General features: G+C 39.5%; 1 protein-coding gene across 2 annotated transcripts in view; it reads left to right on the forward strand.

Annotated features, from left to right (window-relative positions):
- The first annotated feature begins 4,068 nt into the window (after positions 1-4,068).
- stab2 (stabilin 2) overlaps positions 4,069-17,663 on the forward strand; it is a 247,856-nt gene continuing 234,261 nt past the window's right edge. For both annotated transcript variants that reach the window (XM_039761804.1, XM_039761805.1), the window contains exon 1: positions 4,069-4,271. In XM_039761804.1, coding sequence (XP_039617738.1) covers positions 4,194-4,271 — 78 coding nt within the window. In that variant the 5' untranslated portion in view covers positions 4,069-4,193. The remainder of the gene's footprint in view (positions 4,272-17,663) is intronic.

A 17,663-nucleotide genomic window follows, 5' to 3' on the forward strand; every position in this document is an offset into this window, starting at 1 on the left:
TAGTGAATACATTCTCAATGTACTTTACGGATCTGTATTTTTATATAGTATATAGTATTTTTAAGTACACTTTAGCATATAATTTTACATGTAATTGAATATTTCTTTTGAAAAGAATTCTCATTTGCTAATTAAAGTTCCTTGGGATGATGTGACCTAATGGTGCTACATTAAGAAATGATTTATTGATTGATTGATTGTTTGGTTGGTTGGCTGGTTGATTGACAGGTGCAGCTCTGATTGGCATGCTGGAGCTGCAGTTAGGAGACAGGGTTTAAAATTCCAGACAAAACTGATTCTCTGTGTTGAGTTTGCATGTTATCTCTGGGTGTGCATTGGGTTTATTTCCATTAACTTCATTCTTGGCAATAATGGATACAATGAGGCTATTAGAAATAAACTGGATACATTAGGATTAAAAGTCAAGACGGAGGTAAAAAGCTTAGGGGTAATTGTTGACTGTAATTTGAATTTTAAATCGCATATTAATCAGATCATTAGGACAGCATTTTTTCACTTCAGAAACATAGCAAAAGTTAGACCTCTTATATCACTGAAAGATGCTGAGAAATTAGTTCACGCGTTTGTTTTCAGTCGACTAGATTACTGTAACGCACTCCTCTCTGGACTACCCAAAAAAGATATAAATCGTTTGCAACTAGTGCAGAATGCAGCTGCTAGAATCCTAACTGGGAAAAGAAAATCCGAACACATTTCTCCAGTTTTAATGTCACTACACTGGTTACCTGTGTCATTCAGGATTGACTTTAAAATTCTGCTTATGGTTTATAAAGCCTTAAATAATCTCGCTCCATCTTATATATCGGAATGTCTGACACCTTATATTCCAAATCGTAACCTCAGATCTTCAAATGAGTGTCTCCTTAGAATTCTAAGAGCAAAACTTAAAAGTGGTGAGGCGGCCTTCTGCTGCTATGCACCTAAAATCTGGAATAGCCTGCCAATAGGAATTCTCCAGGCTAATACAGTAGAGCACTTTAAAACACTGCTGAAAACACATTATTTTAACATGGCCTTCTCATAACTTCACTTTAACTTAATCCTGATACTCTGTATGATCAATTCATTATAATAACTATTCATGGTGGCTCTAAAATCCGTACTGACCCCAACTCTCTCTTCTGTTTCTTTTTCCGGTTTCTTTGTGGTGGCGGCCTGCGCCACCACCACCTACTCAAAGCATCATGATGCTCCAACATTGATGGACTGAAAGCCAGAAGTCTACATGACCATCAAAATCAAGCCCTTCCATGAGAACCCTAAATCCAAAGAGGACTGTTTCATTTATGTTAGGCAGAATGCTCAGAGGGTCTGGGGATTTTTTTTTTTTGTTTTTTCTGTCCACCCTGGCCACCGGACCTTACTCTTATTCTATGTTAATTAATGTTGACTTATTTTATTTTTCTTACTGTGTCTTTTATTTTTCTATTCTTCATTATGTAAAGAACGTTGAGCTACTTTTTGTATGAAAATGTGCTATATAAATAAATGTTGTTGTTGTTGTTCATGTGCCACACATGTCCCCCGTTATTTTAAACTGGCATTGTTTAAGTGAATGTGCCCCTGTGATGGACTGGCAACCCTTCCAGGACTCATTCCTGCCTTGAGGCAGGAAGCATGGCATATAGGATACTGTGCTGGACAGTAAACCACAAAGGCTGCTAGCTCAGTGTGTTCATCTGCCCCACTGTGTCACCCTGAGCATGTCATTTAGCCTACCTAAAAAATACCATTGTAGAATGGACCTGTAAAGCACCTTGGGATGGTTTTCACTATAGAAAGGGCCTATAAAAAATAAAGGCTTTTTATTTTGAGCAACCTGTATTGGAATAATTAAGTAAAAGAAGTGCATGGATATTAATTATTCCAAGATGCCTCGTGTATGTTAAGGCATTTTATGTATGTTAAGGCCAAAACATTTTTCCATGATATTATACACCTAAATAGGCAACTATCTGTATTCCACCAGTATTTCAGTTAAAACAATGCATTTTTATTTGTTTTCTGTCCTTGTGCTATCTTGCATTCACATGATTTTCCTGAAACACTAGGATGCAAGAAGACAGAAGTTCATTCTGTCATGGTGATAGTACTGGACAGACTTCTGAATTTCCAAATTTTGCCTTTTAACAGGCATCTAAGAGGTATGGTGGGACAAATAAAGTTCTATCTATCTATCTATCTATCTATCTATCTATCTATCTATCTATCTATCTATCTATCTATCTATCTAATATGGTGGCTCAGCATGGCAGGAATTTAATTACTGCAGTACAATGGAACACATTATACTTACTGAGCAACAAACAAAGGAAATTCCAGTTTGCCTCACGTATGCTTATGTATTAGATGTACACACCCAATGAAGAAAACACAGTAAGGTTATTCAGTGGATTGATTTGTATGGTTATGTGCAATATTGTAGTGACTGTAACAATGCAATCTGAAAGTGGGTACTTTCAATGGCACCTTATAAATAAAGATGCATTCAACCTTTTTAATGTCTATTTTTTTCCTGATAAGTGTCATAAAGCTGGGTTTAATTTAGCTGCATGAAAAAATATAAAAATACTGTTCTTATTTATTTTGATCTGACCATGTGTGTATTTTTTAATTTCTGTTTAATCCATTTCAGGCACGTGGGCATCCAGGACCTTTCCCAGCAGCACAGAATGCAAGACAGGATCCATTGTTGTCCATTGCAGAACCTGTGTCATCATCTTCTTAATTTTTTTCTCTATCCAAAATCAACCTTCACATAACCTTGAATGCTCTGCTCTCAGTGCCCTTTGGTATATTTTTACACATGAGTGTGTTTTTGCTATTTTTGTCTACTTTCCAAATTAAAATATTTTAATAACTGCTTATATTGATTCTGTCACAAGCATAATGAATATAAAATCTAACAGTCGGCTCAATTTAAGGTCAGGAGCATGCACTGCATGTCTTGCTCACTTTTTCATTAAACTGGGTCTATTTGGACAGGAGAGCGACAAGCAGGGTTCAGGGGCTGTCATCGAGCAGATTTCAATCAGACAACAAAAAAGGTATGCAAAAGTATGAAACAGCAGAGATGAACCAGCTGATAATTTCTGGAGGGCACTCGAGGAGGCAGAGCTCCGTCAAACGATTTATCATCTGACTTTAGCAAACACCTCCATCTTTAGGAAGTAGACTGTGCTTATAGTCTGGCCTTCGGTTTGGTAAGACAGCACAATGATGGAGGTCAATGAAAAGGAAGGGAGCTGTGTCTGTTGGGGAGCAAGAAAATAAATAAAGGAATACAAAGACTGATTTCTATAGCTGTTTCTAACAAGAGGTGAAAGAGACTGCAACTTTCTTTTGTTGCGTCTAACATGTTTAGATAGATAGATAGAATGGAAAGGCACTATATTAGATAGATAGAATGGAAAGGCACTATATTAGATAGATAGATAGATAGATAGATAGATAGATAGATAGATAGATAGATAGATAGATAGATAGATAGATAGATAGATAGATAGATAGATAGATAGATAGATAGATAGATAGATAGATAGATAGATAGATAGATAGATAATGGTTGCCTTTATATACATGTATGCCCTCAGACACATTTATAACAACAAATTCACAGTTCTGTTATGGTGTTTACACCCCTGTTAAAATGTCATATCCCGATTCTTATTCATCCTATTGGCACAACACCATGGTCCAGTCAATGGCACCCAGTTATTGGACCTTACTCTCTCATGCATATTTCAACTCCCCCCCAGAGGGTCATTCAGAGCCCATTTCAAAATGCCCAACCTTTCACCACGACTGCATAGGAAACACTGACAGAGCCTTCAGCAAAACGAGAGATTTTACTCCCAAACCCTCCCCCCTGCCTGCTTTCTCTGGAGTGCCTGCTTTTTATTCCTGTTTAAGGAAATCCTTCTTTTTTTCTACTTTCTAGGGGTTTCTGCTGTTTGTTTGAACAAATTTCAGCCATGTTTGCCTATTTTTCCTGTCTGCGAAAGGAGCCATCAGGGTCCGGGGGTTGAAAGTGCTGCGTGTCTCTCTGACACAGGAAAATGAGTGGGGCTTCAGAGGATGTTAAAAGGGAGTGAGCGACGAGGCAGGAGGATGCAGTCTAGTGAAGTCCTCCACTGCTCTGCATACCTCAGCAACCTGGGCAAGTTGTAGGAATGGACATGAGCCTCCGCTGGCAAGTGATCCTCTTTTTATTAGAATTGCTCTGCTTTATGACTTTGCTTGCTGAACGGGTAAGTCTAAACTTTTTTGTGATTGCTTTTTAATTTTTTTTATACAGGGTATATTAGAAGTGTGGGACCTTTGATTGAATTGATTCTGAAAGCTCTGAATGAAACATACTTCCTCTTTTTGAACTTTTCTTAGACTAGCAAACAAAATAACTAACAAGAAAAAAAAAATAATACAGATTATTTTATCAGCTTTATCTCATTTTGGAGTGTTGTTCTCTTTATCCAGATTTAGATGTGCTAAAACATTTAAAATCCGAACAATGCCCTCAGTCGTGTATGTGTGTGTCACACACACAGTATCCCCAGAAACAGGATTCAGCACCACTTACATTTCAAATCAGCCACCTTATTGGACTTCAGCTACTATATGCATTTTACCTGGCTGGATATTTCTGTTTGAGCTGAGCCACTTCAACTACTCTGAACGGCACTTTGTGCCAATAAACTGATTTGAGTTTGAATCTGTAGATAAAGGAGAGCATACAGTGCAAGGCAGGCAAGACAAAACAGCAAAGTAAAATGAACAAAAATGTTTTGGGAGTGTGCCTTAATATACATGAAGCATCTTGGAAAGATTAATATCCATGCACTTCTTTTACTTAATTATTCCATTACAGGTTGCTCAAAACAAACAGCCTTTATTTTATATAGGCCCTTTCAATAGTGAAAACCATCCCAGGGTGCTTTACAAGTACAGGTCCATTCTACAACGGTATTTTTTTGGTAGGCTAAGTGACATGCTCAGGGTGACACAGTGGGGCAGAGGAACACACTGAGCCAGCAGCTTTTGTGATTTACTGTCCAGCAATGTATCTTATGTGCCATGCTGCCTGCCTCAAGGCATTAATGAGTCCTGGAAGGGTTGTCAGTCCATCATAGGGGCACATTCACTTAAACAATGCCAGATTAAAATGACGGGGGACATGCATGACACATGAAGCTAATGGAAATAAACCCAATGCACACCCAGAGACAACATGCAAACTCAACATAGAGAATCAGTTTTGTCTGGAATTTTAAACCCTGTCTCCTAACTGCAGCTCCAGCATGCCAAACAGAGCTGCACCTATCAACCAACCAACCAACCAACCTATCAATCAATCAATCAATCAATCATTATTTAATGTAGCACCATTAGATTACATCATCCCAAGGAACTTTACTTAGAAAATAACAATGCATTTCAAAAGAAATATTCAATTACATGTAAAATTATATGCTAAAGTGTACTTAAAAATACTATATACTATATACAATACAGCTCTGAAAAGTACATTAAGAATGTATACACTACAAAAAAGGTGCTATATGCAATAAAAGTTTATTTTTTATTCCTTGAAAGACTTCTATGTATAAATTAAAAATATCTAATAAATTGCTAAATTGTAATTTATCTACATATATTTTAAAATTATTATTTAAAACAAGGTAAATGGCATATAGCAATTTGAGAGTAAATCTTTACTATATGCACCAAATTTTACAGTGAGCATATCAGAATAGATAGATAGATAGATAGATAGATAGATAGATAGATAGATAGATAGATAGATAGATAGATAGATAGATAGATAGATAGATAGATTCATGTATGTGGACTTGGGGATCCTCTTTCTGGCTCTGCTAAGGTAAGTGATACTACTCGAAGATGAGAGGAGGGTGCTGTCCCTAACTGTTTTTTCACTTTCACCCCATGAAGACACCTAACTCCGTCCATGCTACCCCAAGCAGGCTTTATCCCTTCCAATCAGACTTCATAAAATGGAAAATAATTCTCAAAGACACTTAGTCCAATTGAGAGCTTCATGGGTCCCAGTAGCACTAGGCTCAAAAGAAGAAGCAGGCATGGGCATGAGAGCAATATTTTGCAGGGCTCCCTGTCACACACACCCGACCTGTTTAGAGGTGTCAGTTAACAAAAGCTGCATATCTTTGGGAATAAATGGATAGATTGATCTTTATTTGTCCCACCATACCTCTTAGATGCCTCTTAAAAGGCAAAATTTGGAAATTCAGAAGTCTGTCCAATACTATTACCATGACAGAATGAACTTCTGTCTTATTGCATCCTAGTGTTTCAGGAAAATCTTGTGAATGCAAGGGACTGAAAACATATAACAATACATTGTGTTAACTGAAATACTGGTGAAACACAGATAGTTGGGTATGTACTGTAGGTGTATAATCAGGGACAACATTTGCATCATTAGGATGTGGAAGGACAGTCGGCCCAGACACAGGTAAAACTGGTGCTGGTAATAAACAATATGCGTCCATAGAACTGTAAAATAGAAGTGGTAGGCACAGCACCACCATCTCATCCAAAACAGAAATTAAAATAAAAAGCTAGAGAGTAGCAAAGCTAACATCATGTACAATGCACATGCACATCTGTTTTTCTATGTCTTTCCATCTGAATGGATTCTTAAAGACACTTAGTCCAATTGAAAGGTTCAAGGGTCCCAGGAGCACTAGGCTCAAAACAAGAAGCAGGCATGGGCATAAGGGCATTATTTTACAGGGAACCCCGTCACATGCACCCAGCCTGTTTAGAGGTGTCAGTTAACAAAAACTGCATATCTTTGGAGAAAAAAATGGATCACCCAGTGGGACACATGGAGAACCTGCACACTCCACAGAGACAACAACTTGCTGCTGGATTTAAATCCATGATGCTTCATCTGTGAAGATGTAGGAACAGAAACCACTGCTCTACTGATGAAGTAAATAAGCAAAATAAATTAAGCTCAAGAGTGGCCAGGGAGTGGGGAATGCTGAGGTTAGCATCTCAAACCCTCAGTGTTTTGGTTCTTTTTCTATGGCGATTAAATGTTCTCCCCATGTTCAAATGGGTTTCCCCACATAAATGAAAGGCATACTGTTTAGCAAAGTGATATTGTTTTGAGTACATCCATCCTCATTTGGGATGCAAAGATCTGGAAAATGTATGGATGGACAAATCAAAGTTCCTGAGGTGGCAAAAAAAGAGAATAAAATAACAATAGCTTTGGGCCAACTATCATTATGTGTGGTCAGCCACTGAGTCTATTTAGAGATAAAGGTGCTGTGCTCCACACATGATCACAGAGGGACCTGAATAGACAGAGACTGAGCCAGAAGGATGACTCATTTATCCATTTTAAGACCACAGGGAGCTGGTGCCAATCCTGGCAGTACTGGGCATGTTGGCAGGAACTAATCCCTCATTGGGTGTCAGGCACACTAGCAAATCAAGAAATATCGACAAATCACACATATTTTTTGTGAGAAGGCAGGTAGGAGATGGAAATTCTACACAAGCACTGCAGGTCTCTGAAACTGTGAGGCAGCTGTGCCAACCACCGCGCTATTCCTTGATGAAAGTGAAAATTAAAAATCAAGTTGTAGCTTTAAGCAGCACATTCTCAAAATATGTTCACAGCCTTGAGTAGCTTAAAGGAGGAGAACCAAAATGGACACAAATGTATTTAGTGGGGTGGCATTTCCTTTTTTCTTTTTGGGTGTGTGTTCTAACCAAAATCAAATCTTTCAATTGTGTCAAGGTGTGTCCATAAGTGTCCACTGGTGATAAATGCCATCTCATCCAGTGTTAATTCCCGCCATGCACCCAAAGTGTCAGAAATAGGCTTTGACTTGTTCTTGAAAAAGTGGATTCAGAGAATGGATGAATGGAAATCTGTTAAACTGGTAATGCAATAGACAGAGCCCATCGAGGCAGCACTTATGTTTCACAGAGCTTGGACTTGGTTTGATTCCTTTGAGTAGGGTTGCCGTATTTCCTCCCTGCCCACACAGGTTTTTCCTTTGCCCAGTCCAGACATGCTGTTAGGGTAACTGGTGACATTAAATTGGGCTTGTATGTGAGAGTGTGCTTTACCATTGATGGCAGTCAATCCAGGATTGATTCTGCCTTGAGGCAGGCCTTATGCCATAATGGTTAAGGCAGTGGCTTCTAGCCACATAGTTCACTGGGTTTCATCTCGAACTGACTCCTGATTGCTGCTGAGGTTTATTCAGGCACTTGAAAGCATAAGAAAGATCGACGAGTGGATGATAAAAGGGTGTAACTTGGTACACTAGAGTGTGGTGTGGTATTGCTTCTTCACAGTTGATTTAAGCTGCACTGCTCTTCAAATTCCCCTCCCAGTGATTTATCTGCTGTTTGATTTGATTCAGTAAGCACTCACACAGCAGCAGCTCAGAAAGTTAGAACCTCATTGTTGGATCCATTGTGTGAGTCTGATCCACTTGAGGAAACCACTGCAGCTTTTTATTTGTGGGTATACATTCAAGCCCCACATATCCAAAATGCTTAATCTCTACAGCGATCACAAGCTTTGTGGCATCCAGTGGCACAAAAAGGCTAATCATGCAGTGATTTTAGAAGTCACCAGATTTTGACTTTATATTATTGATAGATTGTTTGTGTCCAAGGGCATGAGATGGGGGAGATTTCTTGGCTAATATCTCTTGTCTTCCAAACAATTAAACTAACTCATATGTGATGAGAAAATAGTGATGCAGGAAATGTAATTAAAGCCATTAAATCATGAAATATTTTGTAAGGTAAATTGCTGTTGCAGTTATTGTTAAATCATTGGAAAAGTCCGCTCAGCCCAATGAGCTTGTCCGTTCTATTCCCCTAGATTGTCCAAAATGAAAATCGAGATCTGATGGTCCCTAAAATCCTTATGCTCCAACACACACTGGGTAATATATTCCATGCTTCTTTGGAACAACATGTCTGTGGTATGAAGAAAAATGTTCTTACATTTCTGTGAAATTTGTTCTTATAGAAGAAGTTATTTTAAAGTGACAACTGGGATCTACAGTACTAATTCCTTTCATATTTTAAACACTTTAGTCATGTCCCCCCTTCATTTCTATTTGTTTAAAAAGGCAGATTGTGTAGCTTAACAGCTAAATCTTTAAACCACTGGATGTTTTAGGCCCCTCTTCTAGCTCACAATGTGGACACCGGTACTTTACCTGCGTGTATTCCAATTATAAAATTTGTCCTGCATGTAAACATTTGCCCTGCCAGTGAAGCATGTTTGGGGGGATTTTCACTTTTGCAAGGTGATATAAAATAAAGGTGTTTTCATTATCCATCTATAGATACTGTGAAGGACAGCCGGGTCCCATGCCCGGCAGGGACGCTCCTGCTACTTATGTTCCGGGGGAGCCGCCATGGGCAGTCCAATACCTCCCCCGGGACGCTTGGTGGCAGCCTTCCTGGCCGACGGTGATTCCCCAACCGCCCCCAGGGCTCCATGGGAGATGGAGTCCTCCACCGCTTGGTTGGGGCCCGGGGTGACCACTAGGGGGGGCTGTCTGCTTCCCACAGCCCAGCTGGACGAGTCTTCAGCCCCACCCGGAAGTGCAATTAGGACCAGGTGGTTAATCACCTGGAACACTTCCGGGTGGGCTATAAAAGGGCCCAGCCACCACCACTCGGAGAGCCAGAGTTGGGAGGAAGGAGACAAAGCTTGTCTGGGAGGAGTGGTGGAGAATTGTGGTGTTTGAGTTTTGTGCTTGGTGATTTTGGGACTGTGTTTGGGCTGTGTGGCACGGGGAAGATGTGTCCCACCGCTGAAGAAAAATAAAAGGCATTGTACTTTTTATACGTGCCTCCGTGTCTTTCTGTGTCGGGCCAGGTGCCTATATAGCGCCTTTTCTACAATACTGAAACTTGAGTAATTCTGAGAACATTTATCCATAAGCTAGGAACCTACTTTAGATGGAATGGCAGTCCATCACAGGGTATATTCACACTCACATTCTCTAGATGATTAAAAAATGGAGCACTTGAAATGAAGGCCACAATGACATGGAGAGTACATGCAAACTCTACAAAGACAATATTTGGGTTGAGATTTGTACTCCATCTCCCAGTCTCCCTAGCTACTGTCATATCATTCACACTAACCTGCTTAATTGAATCTAGAGTCACTACAGGCCAGAGCCCATCCGACCATCACTGGGGACGAGGCAGGAACTGTCACTGGGCAGGGGATCAGTCCATCACTGGGCCTACTCATTCACGGTGTCACCAAGTTGGAGCCATCAGATAACCTAACCTGTTCATCTCTGGGATGTGGGAGTAAAAATCGGGAGGAAAGTCCACAAAGATACAGAGGCATGTGCACACTCCATACAGGTAACAACTAGATTTAGACCCAAGATGTTAGATCATTGTGGCAGCATCTCTGACTGCTGTTCCATAGTCCCACCCACTGTATTGTTATTTTCTTTTTGATTTTTTTCCATTTGATTTCTTTTTCCTAATACTATTGTCACTGGACAGGCTTAGAAGGTTAGTACTGTATACACTTCTGAGATTTTTAAAATAATCTAAACACCGATCAGCCTCAACATTAAAACCACCTGCCAAAACTGCTGCGGCCCATTGAGGCATGGACTCCTCAATATCTTATAAGACATTAGCAGCAGATCCTTTAGGTTGAAAGGTAGGGGTTCAATAGATTGGACTTGTTTTTCCAGAACATCCCACATATGCTTCAAGGGATTAAGATCCAGGGAACTTGAAGGCTAAGTCAACACCTTGAACACTTTGTCATGTTCCTCAAACCATTCCTGATCAAGTTTTGCAGTAGGGAATGGTGCATTATCCTGCAAAAGAGGTCACTGCCATCAGGGAATACCGTTGCCATAAATGGGTGTACGTGGTTTGCAACAATCTTTAGGTACTTATCAAAGTAACATTCATGTGAATGCCTTGACCTTAGGTTTCCCAGCAGAACATTGCCTACAGCAAATACACTGCCTCTGCCGGCTTGCCTTCATTCTATAGTGTATCCTGATGCCATCTCTTTGCCAGATAGATGACAAACACACTCGGCCATCTACTTGATCTAAAAGAACACGTGATTCTTTAGACCAGCCTACCTTCTCCCACTGTTGCATGGACCAGTTCTGATACTCACGTGCCTATTGTAAGTGGATTCGGCAGGGGCCAGCATGGGCAATCTGACCTGTATGTAGCTACTCCGCATCATATGCAGTGAGCTGTGATGCACTGTGTTTTCTGACACCTTTCTGTCAAGGCCAGCATTACGTTTTTAAGCAATTTATATTACATGAGCGCTACATGAGCTAGCCTTTGTTCCCTATGTGCATCAATTAGCTTTGGGTGCTTATGACCCTGTCACCAGTTCACTGGCTGTCCTTCCTTGAATAATTTTTGGTAGGTACTAACCACTGCATGCTGGGAACACCTCACAAGACCTGTTGTTTTGGAGATGCTCTGACTAAATAGTCTAGCAGTCATAATTTTGCCCCGTGTCAAAGTGGCTCAGATCCTTATAATTGCCCATTTTTTCATCTTCAAGAACTTCCTGCTATTCACTTCACCTGTCAGTGATTTTAATGTTGTGGATGATCAGTGTACATATCTCTCTATATATATAATCTAACATCTGTCTGTCAGTATTTCTGCCTGTTTATCATGAGAGAACTACTTGACAGATTTAGATTGTGTTTTCTTCTATAATTTGCTTGAACAATCCGGGTTGATTTTGCGATTTCTCTCATCGCGCTAAGAAACATAGTTCAGTTGTGGTACCAATTTTTTTGCGCAAGTCCGAGAGAGAGACGCAGCGGGCTGATGGGAGGGGGAAGCATGATATCAGCAGCAGGGAGTCGGTCTACCTCTGCGTTTTGGAGTGTTTTGCCTCCGCTTAGCTAGCGATACCTGTTTGTTTATTGATTTTTAAAGTTTGTCCTGTTTCACTACTACACAGGCGGTGCCACGGGGGATGGCTAGTAGTATATAAAACACACACATGCTCTACAAGGTTTGTTCTAAAATGAATAAGTGTGATTGAAATGAATGGCATTAACTGAAAACATTCAAAGAGCTGATGCTCCTCACAAATGGCAATTTCTAATTTTGCTTTGGGGGGAGAACTGACATGTAATTGTGTGTCGTAATTATTCGCATAAAAGTCTTTTTAGTTCTCTTTAATTTTATGATAGACCTGATATTATATGTGCCAAAAATATTGATGCCAATTTGCATGAAAACCAGAGCATAAAACAGACAGCATGTGAGTAAATAAGGATTCCAAAACTTAATGTAGGAGCAATGCTTGGACCGATATGTGGCTACACTTAGGGGTATTACCAAACATAACCTCCAAAATAGTAACCAGGTGGCAAATGTCAAGTAGCACATGCACTAGAGATTGCAGTGGTCCTCTGACAGCATGAAGAGGACAGGAATTGTTATCTTGGAATGTTCCACAAAGGCTGTACTGTATATAAGGAAGATTTAGGGACATGCATAATCTTGAAAGATCGCTGAATTGGTACAGGAATGTACTGGAAAGGGTCATCAGGTGGCTATTGAAGAAGAATCACATGATTGGTGGCAGGATTTCCTCAATATATTGTGGTTAAACATAGCTTCAATGAAAAGATAAATCTTACTATTATAAGAAATGATGTTCCAGAAAGTGACAACTGTTGCTTTGATAGGGTATTGCACAAAAATGTCATCCACAGATTTTGTTTGCATTATTAAAATTTATACATTTAATAATCATCATGCCAAAGAGAGCATGAGAATAATAAATGAACATGACAGCATAGCATTTAAGGCTCTTCTAGCCTAACTCGAGTCTAAACAAAACTAGCAATCACAACCTGTCAATTGTTGAAGTTGTCACAGACACTATGAGTATTTAAGGCTTTAAGCTATATGATGAAGCATTACAAAGTAATCTACATACGACTCCATATTGCTATTCAATAAATAAAGCATGTATAGATGTGCTGCAAAGACCTGTCATTGTCCAAATAGTCGAGACCTCATGGTCCCTAAAGTCCTGCTCTCCACCACACTACTGGGTAATTAACTCCATGTATTCACTGATTGTTCTGCAGTGGTTTTCTTCAGGCTCATCTAAGTTCTTCCTAATAGGTGCTGGAGCTGGACTGTAAGTAAACGCCTTATTGCCATAACAACATCAGCCTGTGTGGAATTTGATGTGGTCAAGCAAATAAAGCACCAACACAAAGACATTGTAAATACTAAAGACAGCAGCAATTGCTGTTGCTTTCATTGTTTCTAGCACTGTGCACATTCATCTGGATGGCCAACATGCACAAAATAGTCCAGGAATTCTGCTCCTATCAATCTCACTCATTTCTCCTCATGGTATTTTTGGCATGCTGTAAATGCACTGCAAGAACCATGAGGTAACCATGAGTCAATGCTGTCTGTTTATCACTTACTTATGAAGAACTCAATGTGTGGGCCTCTACTGGTCATCATGTTCATCACAGACATGCCAATCACTTTGTATTATACCTGGTTTGTCAGATGTCCTTGCCAGTGTGCTTGCAAGTTTGATGACTGCTGCAGAGGAGAATTCGAAGAACTTGGTTTTTGTCATATATGAGTGCATATCTATGCATATTCGCTGTTTCCATCAATTTTTTGTGGAACTATTGTCATACTTCACCATTATTTTGTGTATTCCACTGACATTTTGAGTAGTGGAGAATTAATCTTTGTCAGAGGCTGTTCATACTGCTAGCAATTTCAAAGGCTTAAAATTATTCAATGCAGAAGGTTTATTTTTCACTGACGTTACTCGTTGTTTCTTTTTATTACTCGTTGTTTCTTTTTAAGCGCCGGGTGGCGCTTGTTTGTGCCATCACTTAAGTGACAGGATAAAAGGTTGCCTTTCTGTCCCATCACTATCGCTATCCAAGATTACAGATGACCAAAGACTTTGCTTGCGTTTACTTTTTAATTCAGTTCTCTTGTTAAAGAATCTTGGCTATGTTATTTTTGAACTTTGATTTCTGGATAGCATTTTGGCGATGATTTTTCTTTTGAAGCCTTAGTTAAGATCTTTTCTTTTGTTATTGACTACATCTTTTAAGATCCGTTTTTTTTTTTCTCTTGTGGCAAGTCATTATTCAGAATAACATTTCATATTGGCACAAATTATTTTCTAAATTCATGTTGTTAGAGCTCCAAATAATTGCAATGTAACATAAAGTAAAATATATTCAATATAAGATAAGCTAAGCCCAAACAGAAACAGAGAAGTGGCTAAGATATTCCATTTATACAAAACAAGGGAAAATAAAACATCAGGATTGCATAAGTAATACCTTTTAAAATATTTCTGTCTTTTTCATTATTACTGTTTTTACAGTGACATCATTATAGCTACCATTTAGTGCTTTTGTTTTTCACATTTGCCTCAATTTTGGTGTTTCCAGTCACTGTGATATGACATGCTTATAGGCACAATGGGTGATACCATTGAAACCATCTTGTGATCATAACGATGTCTGAAATTTGTGTGACTCAAAGAGAGACTTTATGTGAGACATCAGTGTTTCATTTAACAAATTCAGGTTTAGCGTTCCTCTGTGAGCTTTAGCTATTGATGAATGTTCTTTGTGTACCAACCACTGCTTTGTCTGAATAATCTTCTGAAAAGCAGTTAAAAACAAGATTCAAGATTTTTTATTTGTCACATGCATAGTTATACAGGACAACACGCAGTGAAATGCATCCAAGATTATCTCTACCACTGTCTTTAATCTTCATGCATTAGGACAGGGATCTCAAACTCCAGTCCTGGAGGGCCTCTGCAGAGGCGGCCTTAGGAGTATGCGGGGCCTTGGGCGAGTGTCATATGCGGGGCCAAGAGCCAAAAGTGTAGGCTATATACTGTACCGCCACGCTCTCGGGCTTGTCCGCCTCTAATGCTGTACGCCTTATTATTGTTAAAAAACATGGTGCCTTATGTAGGTACCATTGGCCGTGTGATTCCATTACGTATTGTAATTGTTCTTATATTGGTTTAGTGGCCTTTAACCAACTTAATTAATGATTCAGAAACATTTTGCACCCAAAATTAACAAACTAGATAACAGTCGTTTCTGCTGAACCCGTTGGAGTCGGCAAATTTATTTAATTACGGAGAACCAGAACACTTGTAATAAAATGAACACTTACCAATGCCCTGCCGAGGACCACTCTTTTCACCCAAAAGCAAGAAACATGATTTCTCACTCTATATTTCAACAAGAAAGAAGAGTTGAGATAAGGCCATTTGGAGACACCTGCATGGTATTAGCGTCACCTTCTTTGCTGAACCAGTGTAAATCTGAAACTGAAGGACGTAATTATTGCGGTATTTTGAAACCAAAAATGTTGTGCTAAGAGCTTTCTTGGTTATTGGTATAGATGCCAGGAAAGGCTTCTAAAGTAACAAGTCCTCGTTTATAAGTGGTTTCTGAAGAAATCCACCACGTACTGTATTTCAGTCTATATTTTGAATGTTTTGCAGAAGCCCCGCATATTTGTATGATGAGCTGACGGTGACAAAAGAATCTCCTATCATGGGGTCCCCCTCAGGCGCGGGGCCTGGGATGATTGCCCTAGTCACCACACCCAAAGGCCACTTCTGGCCTCTGTGGCTGCAGGTTTTCATTCTAACCCTTTTCTTGGTTAGAGACCTGTTCTTGCTGCTAATCAATTTCTTTTGAATTAATTTTAATTGACTTGTTCTTTTAAGATTTGTTCCCTGGAATTTCTTCATTATTCCCCTGAATTGCTTCATTTCTTTCCTTAATCAGAAATGAAATATAAAGTGAGTGAGCCAACAGAAGACCAACTAAGTCAGGTCCTCAAGCTCCAACCAATTTCACGCCAACCAGTTGCTTAATTAGGCGCCAAGCGTTGTTGTTAATTAAAGCCATTTTTTAATTCCTTGGCTTGTTGCTGCTCTCATTGTGCAATAGCATACATTTTCAAAATTGTTGATTTTTTTCTTTACTTTTCTAAGAGCACTGGTAAAATGGGGACCTGACCAAATCCGCATTCCTGAGACCTTTACCCTTTCTATTTTCCAATATTGATGGACACAGTTTGCTGGTCGTGTTTGGCTAATTTTGTATCTCATTATTGTTTGACTGCCAATTAAGGAAAAAGAAACAACTGAGCGGGTCCGAGTCTTCAAAAACAAGTCAATTAAAATTAATTCAAAAGAAGTTAATTAGCAGCAAAAACAGGTCAGTAATTAAGAAAAGGGTTCGAATGAAAACCTGCAGCCACTGCGGCCCTCCAGGACTGAAGTTTGAGATACTTACATTAGGACTTGTAAGGAAATTTCTCAACAGTTATAGAAACAAAACTCTAGTGACCTTCATTCTTTATTTGGTAACTTTATCTTCAAAAACAGGAAATCCCGTTATGAGATGAACACTTGTAGTAACAAATCTGAACAGTCTTTAGGGTGAAAGGTGCTCTTCTTTGGCTCGTCATTTTTTCTTTTTTTACTTTTGCTACATGTACAGAGGGCATGACCCAGGTTGGTGTCTTGCTTCATGGTATATATACATACTGTATATTATATTTTATAATAATTAGCTATCTGCTCCCCAAGGCTTATTCTCATTAGTACAAAGCTGGTAGCAAGGATTTTGTTCTTTGATTTCTCCAGTGCCTTCGATACCATCCAGCCATCCCTGTTAAGGGGTAAACTCAGAACTGAGCTTATGGTGTTCTGGATAATGGACTATCTGCTGGGAAGACTGCCATTTGTGAGGCTCAAGGACTATGTCTCTGACACGGATGTGAGCAACACTGGAACACCGCTAGGAACAGTCCTGTCTCCTTTTCTCTTCACTCTGTACACCTCTGACTATAAAAATAACACCAGGTCAAGTCACTTGCAGAGATTCTCAGATGAGTCTGCACTTAATGGGGTGTATTGATAAAGGGGATGAGACAGAGTACAGGAGTCAGGTGGAGAAATTTGTTTCTTGGCGCAGAAAGAATTGTCTGAAACTTAACATCACCAAAACCAAGGAACTGGTTATTGATTTTCACCACACCAAAGAGCCTCTATGTCTGGTCACTTTTCAAAGAGTGAATGTAGAGGTGATCCTAACCTACTAGTACGTGGGGGACCACATTAGTGACAGATTGGACTGGTCTCATAACATAGAAGAACTATATAATAAAACGCAGAGCAGACACTTTTTCCTTAAGAGACTGTGTTCCTTTAAAGTGAGTAGTGACATCCTTCACATCTTCTATAACTCTGTGATGGCCAGTGCAATGTTCAACCACTCTGTGGTGTACTGGGCTGGTAACATCAGTTCAAGAGAGGCCCACCAAATCAACAAGCTAATTAAACGGGCAGTTATTGAGTGCATTCTGGACATCCTAGAGGTCATAGCAAAGGAGAAAATTAAAACTAAACTGAGCGCCATTATGAACAAGCTGCACTTCCTCTCTCTGACACACTAACACTGAGGACTTTCAGCCAACAAATCATTCAGCAGAAGTGTGTCAAAGAAATGCTACTGGGGCTCCTTCATACCAACAGCAATATA

Source organism: Polypterus senegalus, chromosome 8 (assembly GCF_016835505.1).
Source record: "Polypterus senegalus isolate Bchr_013 chromosome 8, ASM1683550v1, whole genome shotgun sequence".
Lineage (NCBI taxonomy): Eukaryota > Metazoa > Chordata > Cladistia > Polypteriformes > Polypteridae > Polypterus > Polypterus senegalus.